Source organism: Notolabrus celidotus, chromosome 14, assembly GCF_009762535.1.
Source record: "Notolabrus celidotus isolate fNotCel1 chromosome 14, fNotCel1.pri, whole genome shotgun sequence".
In the NCBI taxonomy this organism is placed as follows: Eukaryota; Metazoa; Chordata; class Actinopteri; order Labriformes; family Labridae; genus Notolabrus; species Notolabrus celidotus.
This window is the reverse complement of record NC_048285.1, coordinates 10,355,536-10,373,903: the sequence shown is the minus strand read 5'-3', so window position 1 is coordinate 10,373,903 and position 18,368 is coordinate 10,355,536. Positions and strand designations below refer to the sequence as shown.

Sequence of the window (18,368 nt, the reverse complement as noted above, 5' to 3'; positions counted from 1 at the left end):
GAGAAGATTATCTTTAGAAATATGTTGCATAATGTGACATGTAACAAACAGAAAGCCTCTCAGTGATGGCAGTGATCTTGCAGACTGAGACACAGATGGTTTTACTTTCCTTTCCTGAGGCACAGGCTTGAAGCATGCTCTACAACACTGCTGCACAGAGCACATAGGGACAGGAACGGGTCCCTTGTAGCCATTTTAGGAAGCTGTTAACTTCTTGTGTAATCAATCTTTTTTTATGAATTCACTAACTAAAAAGGGCAGATTGTAAAGAGGTAAAGGGTTTATAACTCATGTTGTACACTTTTTGTTTGTGTGTGTGAAATGAGGATACATATGTCTGTCGAGGAGAAAAGCATTTGCAAAGTTACAGGTTAACGTTTTGTTGCAAGGTTCTTTTCTCAACACTCACTTCAAGTGGAAAACACAGGTGCAGTGGAAAAATGCAGTGATCATGGAATTTATGTTTGCCGGCCTCCCAAAGTGCAATGCAAAAATATTTACAAAAAGTGTGAAAGAAAGTAAAATTACTTTTTACAAAATTCACCAAAATAACCAACAAGGCAAGAGTTCCACAGTAACTCTTAAGTCCACATGAAAAAGAAATGGCAGTACTGACAAACACACACTGTTACCTTCAATGCAACCAAAACAAGACTATAACTAAAGAGCCCAAAGAAGCCCTTTTTTTGAACCCTCTAGCCCCTCCCAATAATTAAGGCATTTTCAACTTTAAACTGTAATATATTTCACAATGATCTTTTAAACATTTTAGCTGGCATTTCATTCAAACCCAAACCACATATTTTAGAACAAAAATTACAACACAACCAAAAGTTAAAATTTGAGAAACCATGTGACCACTTTTGCCCGCCATATCCGCCTATTTACTCTGCGGAAATGATGCGCTCTGTTGGTTCTTGTTGTAAAACACGCGTGGGAATTTGACGGAGAGCGTATGCAAAGCACCGTAGCGGGTAAGTGAACCAGACGCTGTGTAAATATGTTACTCATGTTTCAGATAAAAATAAGAGCTGTACAAGTGTGCACTCTATGAAACGAAGAGGGACAACAGGATACTGTTGTTGTTTACTGGATGAATTGAGACACTGGCGGAGAGGGGGGAGTTTGATTTGCATGTGCGTCGGTGTGTGTGCGTTTGTGTCAGAGGGTGCCGCTCCGTCACAGTTCAACATTTGTGGGAGACCTGTGTCATCTTGGATGAATATATAAAATGTGAGTTTTGACCAAACTTACTCTTGGGTAAAGCGCTGGGTTGAACTTCAGCCCTGTGGCATCGTCACACAGAAGCTGAAATAAACAAAATCAGACCATTACTATCATTTGAGAAACATGTACACTGCCAGTCAAAAGTTTGGACACACCTTCTCATTCAATGGTTTTTATTTATTTTAATTATTTTGAAAATTGTAGATTAATACTGAAGACATCAAAACTATGAAATAATATGGTTTTGCCATAATATGGATTATAACACTATAGTCAAAATAGGGCTGTCCATTGTGTGCTAACCCTACCTCTGAGCAACACAACCAATGGTCTCAAACACATTATGAAGGCATTTAATTCTACAAATTAACTTGTGGCAAGGCTCATATTCATTAGAAACCTTTCAGGAGACCACTTCATGAAGCAGACTGAGAGAATACCAAGAGTGTGCAAAGCTGTCATGAGGGTAAAAGGGGGCTACTTTAATGAATCTAAAATATAAAACACATTCTGGTTTGTTTCACATTTTTTGATTAATTAAATAATTCCATATATGTTCTTTCATAGTTTTGGTGTCTTTTGTATTAATCTACAGTGTTTAAAATAAATAAAAACCCTTTAATAAGAAAGTGTTTCCAAACTCTTGACTGGTAGTGTATATACACTGGAAAATGTACACACTAAGGTACGAAGTTATGTCATATGGTACATAGGCTTACTTATAAATGTAATATGAGTTACAACTGTATTTGCAATTATAATAATTTGGCTTTGTAAACACTTTAGTGACCCATCATTCTTGGTAACATCTTTATCTAAGTCTGCCTGCAATGAGTGATTACCACTGCTCTAGGAGTAAAGATAAAAGGGAGGTGGTTATGACTATTTCATTTTTAATGTTCTTCTGTTTCTACTTTGGAAGGAAGTCAAAGGTATCCTGTTTCAGTGGCTGCAAGGATCAGCCTATTTAAGACTCCAATCATTAAAATTACCCCAACACAGCTCCCAGAAAAAATCCCAATGTCTGTCTTTATTAACTAAGAGACCAAGAGTTTTGACGTAACAATTTTTTAATATTTATAATAAATTAAACTATTACTTCTTGCTTCTTCTTATACGCTTGTTATCTAAGATAAGAGCTGGCTTCCTTATATCAAATCATGCACTCTCAGCTGCCATGCTTGATGTTGTTCTCTTACTTGGGGAATGTAGTGATTCTTATCAATTCCTATTTTTACACCTTGTGTACTTGCATCTGTGGCTTACCTTGGCAATCTGGGGAACACTGGGCAGTTGGCTGATGCCTGCTAAAGAGATCCTTTCATGGACTGTTTTCACCCTTGACCTACATTTGAAGAGAAAAGAGGGTTATGCTTTGATTGTTCACAAATTAAACTCTGATTTGTTCATATGCATTAAGGTGAAGTAGGGACCATCTCAACACACACACACACACACACACACACACACACACACACACACACACACACACACACACACACACACACACACACACACAAAATAAAAAAAGAGGGCAGTAATAAGCAATGTGATGTGTGATATTTGCAGGTTTTTTTTGGCATTATCAGTGTCGACTGTCAAAGATTGTGATTAGCCATCACCTGGCTGCCGTCCCTGATGCAGCACCCATGATGGCATATCAAAAACAACATTACTCCATTGTTTTTCTTGCCTGTTGGTGAGAATGTCACCAACTGTGATAATTGCAAGAAAGCTGTGCATGACAGCAGCACCATTCTGTTCAGAGTAAGAAATAACAAAGATAACACCTACATACAATAAATGAGAAATACATAAGAGAGGGAGGGGGGCTGGCCTTAACTTAAACTGAACTGTCTATGAATAAGCGTGTCCACCACTTTCAACAAGACTGAACCTTCCCACATCTCTGAAAGAAGAAGCAATGGATTACCATTCAATTTGTTTTTAGTTTATATCCCCCATATGATACTCCTGCTGACATCCTTTAATATATGTATGGTTAATGACCAATTATAGTAAAAACGAATATTGTTATATCAGCAGATGTTGTATTTTGTGTTACTATCCAGTGTTAAAACATTTACACCCTTTACTAAGATGAACATTAAACCTGTAAAAATAGGAATTCAATCTAAAGCTTAGCATTGTTATTGTACATGTAAGCATTATGATGTTAGCATTTGGTTCACAGTACCTCTGTATAAACTAAAGCCTCAGAGATCGCTAGCCGACTCTATAGTCTTGATATAATTAGTGGTTTGACAAATCTTGTTCCAGGCCAAACAAGACCCATATATGTTTTTTTTGATGCCTGCTAATACCTGGAACAAGAAGAAAAACTAATTGAAAAACTTGAGAACAGAAAAACAATAGATCTCTCAGACATTCACTGCCTGGAAAAAAGATAAACAATCATTCAAGAAGGGTAAACCACAGATGTTAATGATCATTTCAGACATACTTCCATTAAAATAAGATACGGTTGCAAAGAGTGCAATGTTTGCTCATTTACCTAAGCATAATACGTAGAAACTCCTGTGCCTCAGCCTCTTCGTGTTTCAGTGACATGATGAGGTTCCCTATGCTGCTACCAGTGCAGAAGAAGTTCATGTGTTCCTGGAGTGTAGAAAAGAGGACGTATAAGACAGTGAATGTAGGTCACACACAATTTAAGACTTAATACATGGCTCAACGGACATTAATATAGGCCCACAAACCTTGCCTAGAAAATGTTTGCGATAAGCTAGAGCTGTGCTGTTACTCTCCAGGCGGTAACCGTGGCCCCCACCAGGACTCATGCCTTCTCCTTCATCCTCCTCTCCAGAGAAACTAGACTCTGAGGAGGAGGGGGTCCCTGCTGGTGCCTCCACATCCTCAATCCAGTAACCCCCAAACTGTGGAAGGATTACCTGGGGGTATGGGCCACCTTTCTCCAGAACCTTTAACATGAGGGCCCAAGGGAGGCAGGAAAAATAATAATGAAGGACGACAACTCTGGAAAACACATCTTCATGAATGATCCTTACCAAAGAAAACTTTGAGTGTATAATGATCAAAAGTTAAAAAATATGTCAACTTTAGTGTACTATCTTTTGTTGTCATAGCAAATGGTTACTCTTAAGATTGTAAATATATGTTAGTAAAAATGACTCACATCCTCTATTCGTGGGTAGGGGATATAATCATCCTGTAAAACAGAAGATGTACTCAAAGTTAAAAAGACAAAATGTAAATGGACTCAAAGACTTTCACCACAATGGTAGTTGTAAGCACAGCCACACAAACACATACAGAAAATTAACACAACTTATTATGTGCCATATGGAGAGTTGGGCAATGACGCAACAGCCAAAAATGCAGAGTCATCAACAAAAATCAATAAGGACACGTCACTCTTGATGACGCCATAGCAGTTTTGATTCAGTAGCCTCTCTGGGACAGAGCTGTTATGATCCTATAATTTATCAGTTTGCAAACGTAGCACAGTTCCAGTGTCTGACCTCTAAATAATGCTGAGGGCTGTCTGCAGTGCCAAGAGAACGGTGCTACTGAAAAAACGGCCATCATTTGTATTCTGTAACAGCAGGGGTCAGGACTCTGGCAGCCCAGACAGGATCAATTAACAGTTGGAGTTTGTTCTACTGAAAATCAATCAGATCAGAAGGATATTGATTTGTACTTTAAAAGCCCTGAAAATGTGAAAAGTATTCACAGAAGTGTTGAGAATGGCTAACAGATGAGACGAGACCAACCACAGAGCAAATCAGGAATGCAGTATGTGGTAGTGTTGAAAGGTATCATGCAGAGAGATGGACTCGATAACAGAAACTGATGAGATGTGTATCAGTGTGTCTTGTGTCTTGTCACACCTTCCATCTTTTGGTCTCCTCAGCTTTGGGAACCTTATAAGTGTCCGTATGCAGCATGAGGATGGAAAAGCACAAGGGTCAAAAAAGAAAATTCTACTTTTATTTGTGAATTTAAAAAAAAAACTGTGCTGGAACATGGTATTCTCATTTCAGACCATGTTGTCTCTAGGTAACAAACCAGTGAGTCATACTAAATCACTTTCTTCAGCATGTACACACAGACACAGTCATAAACGGACAGACACGCTTTCCCATAAGTAAGATATATGCTTAATCATCCTTGCTCTTTGAATCAAGCTCCCAGATATGCAAATTCCTTCCTCCTTCTTTTAGCCTTTTCTTGGACATGTCACCCTGACAATGACTGAGTTTCCTCTGTTTGCAGCGTTTTGGATAAATATGCCAGTATAAAAAGCCAACCAGGTAGAAAAAGTGTAAATGCCAATTAGAGTTCAGAACCAGTGAAAAGGTGTGTTGATATGACTCAGCATATGAGGAAAATAAGGCATCAGAAGATATCATGAGTCAGCCTTGTTTAATTTTGTATTTATTTCATTTTGAGATATACCTGTTATATTTTGTCATCTACTATTCCCTTTCTTTTTCGCTCACCTCCTGCCTTTGTGTATTTTCCTGCCTCTAAAGATTAGTCCCATTTTATATTTTTTCACCTATATCTTCTACGGAAGCCGACAAGGGCTGACGATCTGCAACAGTCTGAATAACCTTCATTGTGAGAAACGCGCTGTAAAAGCACAAACGAAGCAACTTAAAAAACACATGCATAAGTCCAACACCAATTGCAACACTGCTCTTAAAAAAATGTGCTGCAAAATGCCAATACTGCTCTATTAAGAGCACACATATACACAAACAATGCAAAGTCAAAAACACTACAAAGCAGGAAAACAGCTGCAAGGGCACTAAGTGAAACAGCTTTATTGTTGCTGAGAAGAGCAGACACTGAACTTGTTGTTTGGATGGGAAAACTTTAATATGACATCAGGGACTAATGTAAAATTCACTGTGGCTAGAAGAGTCTGACTTAAAGACTCTGACTCAGGTCTCTGAGGTGAAGACTTGGTGTGGATGACAGGTTTAATATTCTCTTCACCTCAGAGACCTGAGTTGAGGTTCTGTGAGGCTGCTCCAGGATGCTCGGAGCTTGCGCTAACAGCTTTCTGTCCATCAGAAACTATTCCCCATAAAGTTGAATGGGTTTCATTTACATGCTTATACTAAGGTGGTATTATATGATCGTCTTTTAGCACAGTGGACATGAAGACACGGTTGTCACACACGCTGCGCTCTAATGGCGTTAATCATTCATAACCTTAATTCTGTCTTTAATAACTGTTAATTCAGTGTCTGCTTCTGTGCCCCATGGATTAAAAAGCTGTTGATTTAGTAAGTGCCCCTGCAGGCCTGGAGCACCTTTGTTAAAAAAAGTTGGATTTAATGTTTGTTCATCTCAATTGTTTTCTGCTTTTGAGTATTTTTGACTTTGCATTGTTTGTGCATTTCCAACGTGATGTTTGTTTTGGACTTTTGCATGTCTTTTTAAGTTTGCGTCATTTCTGTATTTGCAACACTTCTGAAAATGGCGATTGTTTGGGCTGTTGCCGATATTCTGCCTTTTTCGGCCACCACAGACTCCATAAGTCGAGGTCCGACCATAAACAGGATTATAGCTTGATCCAGCAGACGTAGGCTGTCGTGACCCATCAGCCTGGAAAATCTATCATTTTATTGAGTGTAGTGTGTCTTAGTGAATGACAATCAAGGCATCTGGGACGCTTCATGTCTTGACCTGCAGGCAGAAGGTCTAACATGTTTGATTTTTCGCCTTGCCTTCTATGATTTGTTCTGTGTCGTCGGTGCAGTTGATCTATAAGAGCAAAGTGTGGTGTGGCACAGCAACCGGAGAATGATGAAGCTGGTGCCATGATATTTCATGTGTCGTTGAGGGGCTACAACGACAGACTGAAGAAAGCATAATATTTGTAATAAATAGCAGATGCACTTCAGCAACCCAGTGAGTAACTGCTAGTTTTATTTCTGGGTCTCGTCTGGCCGAGCCCAGTCAGCCCGCCCTCCCACAGTGTCATCAAATTGGTCGTTGATGATTGGTCGGATACCACTGTGCAGTCGGTCATGTCTGTTGGTTCAGATGTGACACAAATGTATGGCTCTGTGATCGCCTGATCTAACACAGAGAGCATTGTAACATATGCAAAGATTGTGGTCTAACCTCTGAGTAATGAGACACAGGTGAGACTAATGCAGTGTGTATTGGGTCTTTGTATTTTTCCACTCTGTGACAATTTGTTTCATCTAAACAACCCATGCTTCCTGTGGATTATTCTTGTGGGTCTTCTTGCTTTTTTCCGCTATATGTTGGACTTGCGGTTTCCTTTATGTAGTATTTTTTACCTTATGGACTCTGTTCCATTGTAAATCTTTTTTTTTAACATGTTTTGGGAATGAATATTTACTGCATTTGGGTCCTCGCCTTTGTGCACTTGTCGAATGTGACAGCAGATTTCTGAATATAAATAAAACTAATGTAATTTCGTAATCACAAATAGAACAGCACACACGGATACGGATTCCAACAAATGAAACCTGATAAGTGTACACATGAAAACACACACACACGCACACACACACTTCTCAGTTAAGTCTGCAGGTGTGCATCAGCCTAAGTGCATATCGACTGAGCAGCATGAGGAAGTCATTATAAACAATATCGAAGTTATCAAGATGCTCCTGTGAAGCTTTTCTTTTCAATCATAGACAGAGACAAAGATGAAGAGAGGAGGTGTGTAAGGGTTAATTTAGAAGAGGGAGAAGAAAGGAGAGGAAATAAGAGATTGATACCAAAAATGTCACAATCATCAGCATCATCCACAATACAATACTGAAGCACACTTTATCAGCTGAGTTTTGAAATTGAAGATTGTGATGACGGGGCTCTAGAGAGCAAGTTGATGTAAGCTGATATTTTTGAATACACAGGTGCACAGATTTATTGTATATGTGCGACTCTTCATTGCATCAGTCTGCACTGACTGACTTGTCAAACTCTCCCACATTCCCAATAACTCCTTCACATTAATCATTTCTTGATTTAAAAAAAAGGTTATTTTGGGAGAAGAAGGGTATTTAGAATTATATAAAACAGCAGATAAACATTTAGATCCCAGCAGCAGGAGACTGTATGTGTGATTAATTCCAGTGAAATTGCAGTACCCATGTATATGAATTCATTGTTAACAGACTTGTTCTTATAGAACAATTATGATTCAAACTAGAAGCTTTACATGAACTAAATTGAAGGAAATTGGAGAGACAGAACAGAGGAAATAGAATAGAACTGGTCAAATCAGGATGGGAAATAAGAACAACAAAGAAGAAACAGATTCACATCATTCAAATTCTTACCTGCATCCTCTCCAGCATATCAAAGAACTCTGCAGACTGAAACAGACAAAAAAAGTTAATCAAAAAAATGTTTAAAAAGTCTAAAAAACTACTGAAATTACATTTTTATGGCCCCATTATCAACAAATGCATTTTTTACAGTCATCAACCTTGAGCTGGCTTTACTTCTTCCAGTTTCTGAATTTGAAGGTCTCACATAGGCAGACTGCTGTTGACTGCAGCAGATCTTGCTGACCAAAATAATCTCCCCCACAGTATAAAATTAGCTGTGTCAAGAGGGCAGAGCAAGGGAGAGACTTTCCTAACAGCCTCTCATACCCACATGAACATGAACATGAACCGGTTTCTTGGAAAGTAGGAAAAGCAGAACCAGACATAAGGTACATCCTTGAATGCATTCATACATCCTGGTCCCCAGGGCTTCCAGCTTTACAAAATTAACAAGCTATTAGAGCAATTATGATCTACATGGTTTGTGGTCTTTGTGCTCATTTCTACACACGCTTACATCCAGTATCTGAGCAAATGAACAATAAGTAGCATCAAACTAAAAACAATGGAAACAAGCACAAAATTGTCACAAACACGTGGCACCTAAAATGAATACAACAAAAAGTTTCAAAACAGTGATTACATGACGTCTAAGATAAATTTCAATTCTATTCAATTCTATGTTTGTTGTATGCCAGGCTCTGCAAAGTGTAACTACTGTATGTACCAGCAGTCAAAAACTGTAAGTCAGCATTGTGACTTGTATTGCTGTCATTCCCTTTTATGTGCTGCAACCCAAAAAAGTGCTGTAACTAAACCTCAACATACGCAGAGCAACAACAATCACATCTGTTAAGAAGACACTGTTGGAAGCCATCATGCATACTCAGCCTTCAGCCAACTGCATGGTTACAGGGATAATACAGAGAGATACTGAGCTGTGACGTCACTCAAGAGTGACGTCAAAGTTTAGACCATCAGTGTGTGAGGTGAGATTGTTGTCAGCACCTTGCTAGTTGCAGCCTTTTGGATATTTCGGTTCAGTTTTTTTCCAGTATCACACCTAAGGTTTTTGCTAGCTGTCTAACTTCCTGTGGTTGGGAGGAGGTGTTGGATTTGTAAAAGTGATGTTCAGCTGATGAGTCATTGATCCAAGAAGGCTGAATCTGTTAATACATTTCCAACTTTCTTCTTGTGATCTTCTTCTTCACTTCATGCATGTTCACTTGACATTAACCAATACGCTAGTAGTCATGTAGTTGATTGGAGGCTTGTATCTTTGTGCTTTTTATTTTATTTTTTACTCAGTAACACATGCTATGCAACATCTAATTAAGCTAAAATACCTCCTGCAGGAAACACTAAAGTACAAGTACTTATTTTAAAAACTACTCAAAGTACAAAAAACTACTAACTTAAATAAATGTATTCAGATACTTTCTAACCTGGCACCTATTCCTTTAGGTTCATGAGCATTACCATCTACATATTGTACAAAAATTACACACACAAGGACAATGGCTTCCCAATCTTATCTTGCTCTCTTTTTTTTTTATTAAAGGCATATCAGAGCACTTGACTTTATCTATAATACCAATTTAAGCTTGGATAACAAAATTGAATGGGAATACCTTACATATGCTACCTGACTTTCTTTCATTTCACATCCTTTTGTTTCTTATTAGTCCTACTAAGTCGAACATATCTTGCAAAGGTCAGGCTCTTCTTAATATATCCAAAGGTCACTTGTTGTTTCAAGTTGGTTATATGCAACAAAAACCCTGACACAGTAACACACAGTCATTTTCCCACCTTAAACAGACAGTTTGTTCAGAAACTCATCTCTCTTCCAACAACACGACTCCTTTTCTGGGTCATAAGGTGACGTGAGCCATATGGATGGGCAAACACGCTTGCATCTTTATAGTAGCAAACTGACATAACTTGAACACTGACTGATATTTCTGTACTTACTTTTCTACATCGGTCGATACTGTTTGGCTTGGTTCCTAGGTTATGAAATATTGTTGTGAAATACTGTACTTGTAGGAGTGACTCTGCTGTTTACAAGCATGCCAATTCAGTCACACACTATTTCCGGAGATACATAACCTGCATCAACTAGTCAAGTATTCCATTACATTTTAAGCACATGGAAAAATAAGCTGTAAAACAGGACCATCAAGGAATAGAGGGAGTCTTAATGCAGAGAAAATGTTGCTCCTCTTCTAGCTTTTTCAAACTGAGCACATTGCTGCAGAGTTCAGTAGACAGAACTGCATGATAAGAGAAACAAATACAACACAGGGGTTGTATTTGCACAAAAATCAGCAAGCTAATACCTAGAAGTAACTGGTAATCACAACAAAAGTGAACAAAAACACTAACATATACTGTTGTTTTGTGTGTCAAAATGCAGACTTACCCTCCCACAGCTGCTAAGACATCTGTGCCCTCTGTCTCTGTCTCTGTCTGTGTCTCTGTCTCCCTCTTACCTTCTTTCTACATGTCGCATTTTCCTTTTAATGGCTAATGCTTGAACAGGAAAGTCTAGTCAGGCTGCAAACTGAATCATACGTGAAGACAGAACAGGTCATTCCAGTGTGCTTGTGTCTACAGACACACAAACGAACACAAACAATCACACACACGCACAAATGCACACAATACATTGGCCACATGGACCAAGCACTTTTACATTTTGATTTGCTGTGTCAGCACTAAGTAATTTAACGATTTACCCTTAACCCATCAAACCTGGACCCATTTCTCTTAAAAAGAAAATTATAGGACTGTGTTTTGACTGTTTATTTATACAGCGCTTATAGTCTTCTGACCATGGGCTTTGTTAGACCCTTTTTAGGGGTGCTAAAGCATCCAACATTTTATCCAAGCACCCCTGAAATAAATGAGTACAGGGGCATAAGCACAACCAGATTATTTTCATTAAGCATATTTTTTAAAATATGTTAATTTTATATTCTAGATATCAATTGTATTAAATTGTAGTAAATCAATGATTTTTAAGGTTAAACAGCTTTGGGACTAAGTGATTTCCTCAAGGACACCTTGGCATGTGGACAGCAGGACCTGGTATAATACCCTTGACCTTCCAAATGAGAGACAACCGACTGGTACTGAGTCACAGCCACCCCTGAGGTCTCTGTCTGAGAGCATCAGACCGATTTAAAAGACCACATGAAACACATTTTTTTACTTTGTCCAAAATGACAAAAGTGATCTGTAATGTGGAGCAGCTCTGCCCAGGAGGTCAGGTTGCTGTAGGTAAGGACATTGCCAAGCTTCAGCAGCCTGTGAGTATGATAGGTGAGTGTGCCATGTTTCCTCTGACAGCAAAGTCCTCCCTAAGGCTCTATGATGGGATGACCTTACGTGGCTTTATTTGGCCCATTTCTCTAGTTTGGGGTTAATATAGGTTACATTGGGCAGTTATGGTAAATTCATTCCTCACTTGTAAATAAATCCGCTCTTTTTGTCAAAATATTTTTTCTGGTTTGTTATACAACACAAAAATGTGCAAACTGGATAAAAATAAAAAGACTGCCTCATATCATGGAGGTCCTGAGCAACAGACTGTTGTAGAAAATTTGATAAAATGCATAGTGAAAAAAAAGTGAAAAACCTCTATCATCAGCATAATGTTTGAACGATTATCAGTATTTGAGGCTTTTAGGCTTAATGATATTTGGAACATATTAGAAACTATTTATTTCATATTATGAAAGAAGTGAAGCAAAGATGCACATCACATTTCTCAGAGAATGGCGGTTGCATTGATTTTGCAGATTGTGGCAACAGCCATATTGGTCACATTTCACAGGCCAGTGTGTAACCTGATCTACGTGAACGTGATGTTGCATAAGGGGCATGGTGACCCCTCTGTGAATAGAATAAGGCTAGTTGCAGCCTCTGCATCCTTTGTTTCAGTAGATTGTTGACACCCCATAGTTAAGAGTTACTGTGGCAGATCAGCCATGCATCAACAAGGCCTAGCATTATGATTTGCCATAACAGGTAAAAGCACCACCTCTACAACATTACAGGGTACTTGTACCTTGCAACAAATGCATCAAGGAGGTCTAACCTCCCATTACTGTGTTGTGCTCCTTCACAAATTGTGGCCTGTTGACTTCCACAAATGCTTTGTCTGATTTGTTCCAGCGCCAAGCTTTGTATTGAGGTTCAATTGTACAGCAGGATTCAATCAGGGATTAGTCTTCATTCCACTTGACGATGGCCACGCTTTTCTCTTTCTCCACCCTGGCATTAACAGATCCCTCTGCCCCTCTTGGCAAGACTTTTCTTGTCTTCAATGTGACAACCAGGCAAGTAGTTTCTATGAAGTGTTCCTAAAGTAGATCTGTCGTTAAAGAAGCTTGAGCACCAGGAATACTGAAAAAAACCGAGTTGTCTGCAAATACTTTGTAGTTTTGGCTTGACAGAAGACAGAGTATCGTGGAGGATACCAGAGGAAGAACAGGGTCTTCAAATTTTAGATGCCCTGGGATAAGCTTAGCTTTGCAGTGACATGATGAGTTATGGGCTGTGTGTTCCTCTGCAGGACAGCATTTGCTCATCAATAGAATTGTGCTCCTCTGAGGTGATATCCAGGCATTGTTTGCAAAACATCTCAGGGCATGCGCATAAAATCTGCCACAGATGGAAAAGATAACTGATATCTTCAGGCTTTCTGTTGTATTTCTTTCATTAATTTTTATTTCCACAGGATAAAATGTTTTTCCTTTTGTCATGGCATGACCACTCTTTTAGTCAATAACCTCTTTCATTATCCCTATGATCCTCTACTCATCTATTTGCTATTCCCCCATGTGCTTCTTTAGCAGATTTAATGATGATGGCTTCGTTGAAGGTGACTGCAGAAAGTGGCTTTCCTGCAAAAGCTTTCATCTATTTCTTGTACATCAAGCTGCTAATCTGCCTCCCTGCAAAATGAATTCTCTCTTTTATTATGCTGCAGGAAGAAAGCAAGTACTTCAGCTGTTAAACAAGTGAATTACAGTGTGAAGAAGAATCTAATTTATCAATCCCCAAGGGGACATTTAGTTTTTACACTCTGGTGTTGAATCTATACCCACATAGGCTGAGCTACACACATATGCAGAAACAGGATCTTATGGGCACGCACTAATGGAGAGATGTCAAAGTGAGGGGGTGGATGAACGCCTAAAGCTGTTAAGGGTTCAGTGCATGGTTTAAAGGCACTTTGGCAGTGCCTGGGAAAGTAAACTGGCACCTTTCCAGCTACCAGCCCAATTTCTAAACTTTGTCTGTCCAGCTCCCTTTAGACTCAGATACTTCCACACCAAAGAATTACTCTCCCACCTGGGAAACGTCTCCCACATGACAGGCGGAGAGACTCTTCTCTAAACTAATGAGGACATCCGTCTTGAAAAATGAATGTTGGAACATACAGCCTCATAAGTTATAAAGAGCTTCCCCAAAAGGTGCTGCAAAATGTTCCATTATATATCATATCACTACAGATTTCAGACAGACAAAAGAGAGGAGGATGTGATAATTTGTCTTCATATTGAGTTTGTTTTGGCTCTGATGTTTCGTGAAATATTTTAAATTGTCTGAGCTTCAGCTTTGGCCAAAGTCTCCTGTGATTACAATTTCTTCTAGGATACTGTTACGTCAGACTTCCATTAGATCTGTCTCCAATCCACTGCGGTCTGGAGCGGTGCTCTCTCGCGCTCAACACCCACCGGCTGCGTTTTCAGAACGCAGCACTGAGCAGTACCGCTTGACAGCTGGAGTCAAGAGACCTAGCATTTTCTGCAGTAATCACTGAATCAATCCGAAACCTCTCCTCATCCATGTTGTCTTTATTGGCCTCCTAAAACCTCTGATCTGTTAACTCCAGGCCTGGCTCTGCATCATCTGCACTGACTGACTGTCATCTAACTGTCCCTCCTTCCCAATAACTCCTTCACATTAATAATTTCTTGATTTAAAAAAAAAAGGTTATTTTGGGAGAGGAAGGGTATTTAGAATTATATTAAACAGCAGATAAACATTTAGTTCCCACAACGGTTTGTTGTTGTGGTTAAGTGAAATACGATCTAGCGATAACAGAGTGTTTTATTCTGAAAAGTAACCAGATGTTTTTATTTTGTTTTGACTTCCTGTCCCACTCAATCTGCTCTGTTGAGATTTATGCGTTGTGCTCCAGCATCTGTCACAAATAGAGGTCTTACATATCTGATCTGGAGGTCTCAGGCATGCCGGATCAGAGACGCAGCCGGAATGCAACAGAGCGAATCCAGTTGAAGTAAACACATCAACTAGAATAGAAACCATCCAACTTCAGGGCTGTGACGGATCAGAGACGGACCGGACACGAATACGTTGGAATTTGGCCAATAGCCGGGATAACCTTTAAAACCTTCCTCTTCAATGACTGGTCATGACCCAGCCTGACACCACAGGATAAATCTAAATTATTTTTCTCTTTTGTAAGTTGAGACACTGCAGTTTTTTTTACTATCTGTGAGCTGCCTAGTGTCTGAAGTAACTTCTCAATAAGCAACATCAAAATCTTTAAAAATATATTATTCCCATGAATTAAATAAAGAACATATTGCATGAACAATAAGTTTGATTGTCTTACCTTCATGCTGGGCGGTGCAGTGCGGGGGGGTGATGGGGGACATTCTCCCAAAGGGACACTGGATATGGTGAGCAGCTCCTGCTTCCTGGAGAGAAAAGACATAAGTTAATTTATTGATTTTCATCTCTACAAGAGTTTACAGTTAAGTTAAAAATCATCTGTCCTCATCATGTACAGTTACACTTCAACAGAAATAAGTTCAGGCTAAAGCATTGTCCTTTCCTCATGTAAGTTTGTTGATAAAGGGACATATTCTACTGTTTCTCTGTGATGTTCAACAGGATCACATCATGTTACAGAAATCTCGCCATTTTAACACAAACAGACTAGCAAATATAATTTTTCACTCAGTATTGCTTTCCCTTTCTTGTTCACAAAGTAGTTTAGACTCGGAGCCATCACCTAAAAATATACAGTTTTGACTTTTAACGTAGCTACTTCAGAGTTTCACAATGAAACCGAGTGGCTGTTGAAAAGACTTTATGAGGTATCACAGGGCTCTCTGCTGTTTTAATATGCGCTGAGGAGTCCTAGGGGTTATCAAGGAGACTAAAAGACAAGTCCTTTGGGAGAAGAAAGTCTCTTCTCCTCTTTCATGTTGCTTCTCTGCAAAGCACTCTGAAGCACGAGTGCACATTAATGATCCCTGATGTAAAAGGTTGAGCTGTCACTGGGAGACAATTTGTTGGGTGTACAGTGCAGCCATCTCATCTTGAAACCATATACTTTGAAAGTCTATTAATCGTATGCATTCAACCATAATCTGCATTTTAAACTGTGGGAATCCATAACTGGTCATTTCAGATATAATTTTGACATGAGTTTCATTTTTAGTGGATGTACAATCAAAATCCTCAGTTTTCATTAGCTAAAACAAAAACAACTCTTCTCTTTTCCTTTTGGTGTCTTTGTCAAGTGGACAGGAGCAGTAAAAACACTCATTAGCACCAAGAATGGAAATGTGAAACAGTCAACTTGAAAGAGCAAAGGGGCTTACAAATGAAGAGGAGAGCATGAGAGATAGGAACAAACTGATTGTAACCCTTTTCCCTGACAAATTGAATCACAACAGCTTTTAAAAATTGACTTTCATAGGCACAAAACTTTTTTTCAAGACTCAAAGGCAAACCAATCAAATAAAGAAGACCACCAACCACCAGATTCTCAGTTTGGCCGAACTTAAATTCCTCTTCAATCCTTGATTAAAACTGTCTTGAAGACACAATTTTCACACACTTAGCCTTTGCAGATCCCATTCTCAGTCTGTGTACATACAGTAGCAGTATGCTAGCTCACAGCATTATAGAGTATATGATGTTTGAAGACAGTGGGCTGCAACAAACAACTATTCTGACACTCAGCTAGTCATCAGTTATTGGGATGGTTAACTGACTAACTGGATCATGAATGGCAGCATAACTTAAGAGCTCTTATTTGGCCATCAGCTTTAAAATTCAACATAACTCTTAAATTCAAAACATGCCATTCAAATCTTTATTCATGAGAGTAATGAGGCTTTAAACATAATTTGTGTTAATGTAAGATGGATGATTCTGTTTTAATGTGTAACGTGGTAACTATAGTAACACGGTTGTTTGCTCTATTGTTCCAGAGGTGAGGATGAAAAGGACATAGAAAGAGAAGGAAAGCTTTTAAGGTAAGTTGCTGAAAGTATAAAAATCTATGCGGTCATGTTAGACTTAGGCTTTAGACTTTAGACTTTATTGTCCCCTTGGGGAAATTCTTTTTCACAGCACCTTCTGCTGGTTGATCACTTGTCGGCCAAGAGGTGTGTCTCTTTAAATATAGTTGATGCAATGAATTGTGGGTCGTTTTTCTTCTCTCCTTTCATAAAGAAAGGTCCAGTGTATCCTGTGCTAAAGATGATAATAAAGGAAGTAATGAAGCTCCTTTCAGTATCACTTGGAACATTTGAACAGCTCTTTATATGACTGATACTTAAACATGTTTGGGTCATTTTACAGTTGGAACCCTCTTAACCTAAAAGGACTATTCGACTGCAGCTAGCATTCCCTGTGGGAGGGGCTACATGCAGTCTTAAGTGATTATGAAGTCATCAAATGGTGCAATAGTATTGCAGCCCCTCATCTGTTGAAATATATTAAAATGTTACATTTAACACTTCAGAAAATGTGTTTCTTACCAATATTCACATTCAAAAATATCAAGACTGAAGCTCTACTGAGACTACAGTAGGTGGAGTCACTCACTCTCATGGCAATTTTAGGTTATGTAGGAATCAGGTGTCTGACCATGCGTCCATTGTGCTTTTGTAAGTTTGTACACATTTTTGTTTGAAAGTTATTATTTTTTAGTCAATTTGCCAGATACCATGTCTCCTAGTTCACTTTGTGTATGTGGGGTGCTAGTTGAGTTCAGCTTGTGGAGCAGGTTCCACATGCACAAAGGCTTTAGTCCTGATTGCACTGGTTGCAGGATTGAGTCTGGGTCCCAACATGATTTGGTGCCTACCATCGGCCACTCTTTCGTCCCAGATTTCCTTTCGGCCCTAATTTCATTTCTCTCTCAAGCTGTCCTTTCACAAAGCCCCCAAAATACATTTAAAATAATAAAGAACAGATAGAAGTTCGTAAGTAAATCTATCACCTAAATTTAGAGGAGAAACGTGTTCATTTATATATCATGTATTTATTTGTTTGTTCAACAGGAACAATAGGAGTAGGATTCTAATTCAGCCTAATGGATGTATGAATGATTTATGTTAGCTCCTGTACTTAATCTATTTTGTTTGAATATAATTGGCAATCGATTGATTTATTTTTATTCTTTGTACAGAAAGTCATCCATCCTGTGTTTATATGTGCACACCAGCTAGAGATTCAGTGTTTTAGCACATGTTCAGACAAATTTACTGTGAGGTTTGGTTTCAACTTTTGCATATGTTGCACCCATGAAACAGACTCGGTCTTCTGTTTGGCAACTTTATGCAGTGTGTTTTTTTTTACTATCTTTCAAAAAGACCATCGGGCAATTGCAAACCGCAAATATCTTCTCCACAAATACAATGACTGATGACGTCACCTCTGCCTACAGGCTGATTAGGTCACACTACTCTCAAAGTAATGTAAATAACATGTAATAATAGTTTTTTATGAGAATGTGATGTTACGGCCTCATTAATACAAATATGTCTAGCT

At 38.8% G+C, this 18,368-nt stretch overlaps 1 protein-coding gene and 1 long non-coding RNA gene across 2 annotated transcripts in view; one reads left to right on the top strand and one right to left on the bottom strand.

The window, feature by feature from the left end:
- Positions 1-18,368, bottom strand: part of rap1gap2a (RAP1 GTPase activating protein 2a) — a 40,295-nt gene that overhangs the window by 7,900 nt on the left and 14,027 nt on the right. The window contains exons 2-8 of the mRNA XM_034701029.1: positions 15,190-15,274; positions 8,544-8,579; positions 4,385-4,417; positions 3,948-4,169; positions 3,743-3,846; positions 2,494-2,572; positions 1,255-1,308 (exon numbers count right to left, since the gene is read on the bottom strand). Coding sequence (XP_034556920.1) covers positions 1,255-1,308; positions 2,494-2,572; positions 3,743-3,846; positions 3,948-4,169; positions 4,385-4,417; positions 8,544-8,579; positions 15,190-15,274 — 613 coding nt within the window. The remainder of the gene's footprint in view (positions 1-1,254; positions 1,309-2,493; positions 2,573-3,742; positions 3,847-3,947; positions 4,170-4,384; positions 4,418-8,543; positions 8,580-15,189; positions 15,275-18,368) is intronic.
- LOC117825278 lies at positions 877-17,329 on the top strand. Its single transcript, XR_004633825.1, has 3 exons — positions 877-974; positions 16,802-16,846; positions 17,175-17,329. It is a non-coding gene; the product is annotated as an uncharacterized LOC117825278 (long non-coding RNA).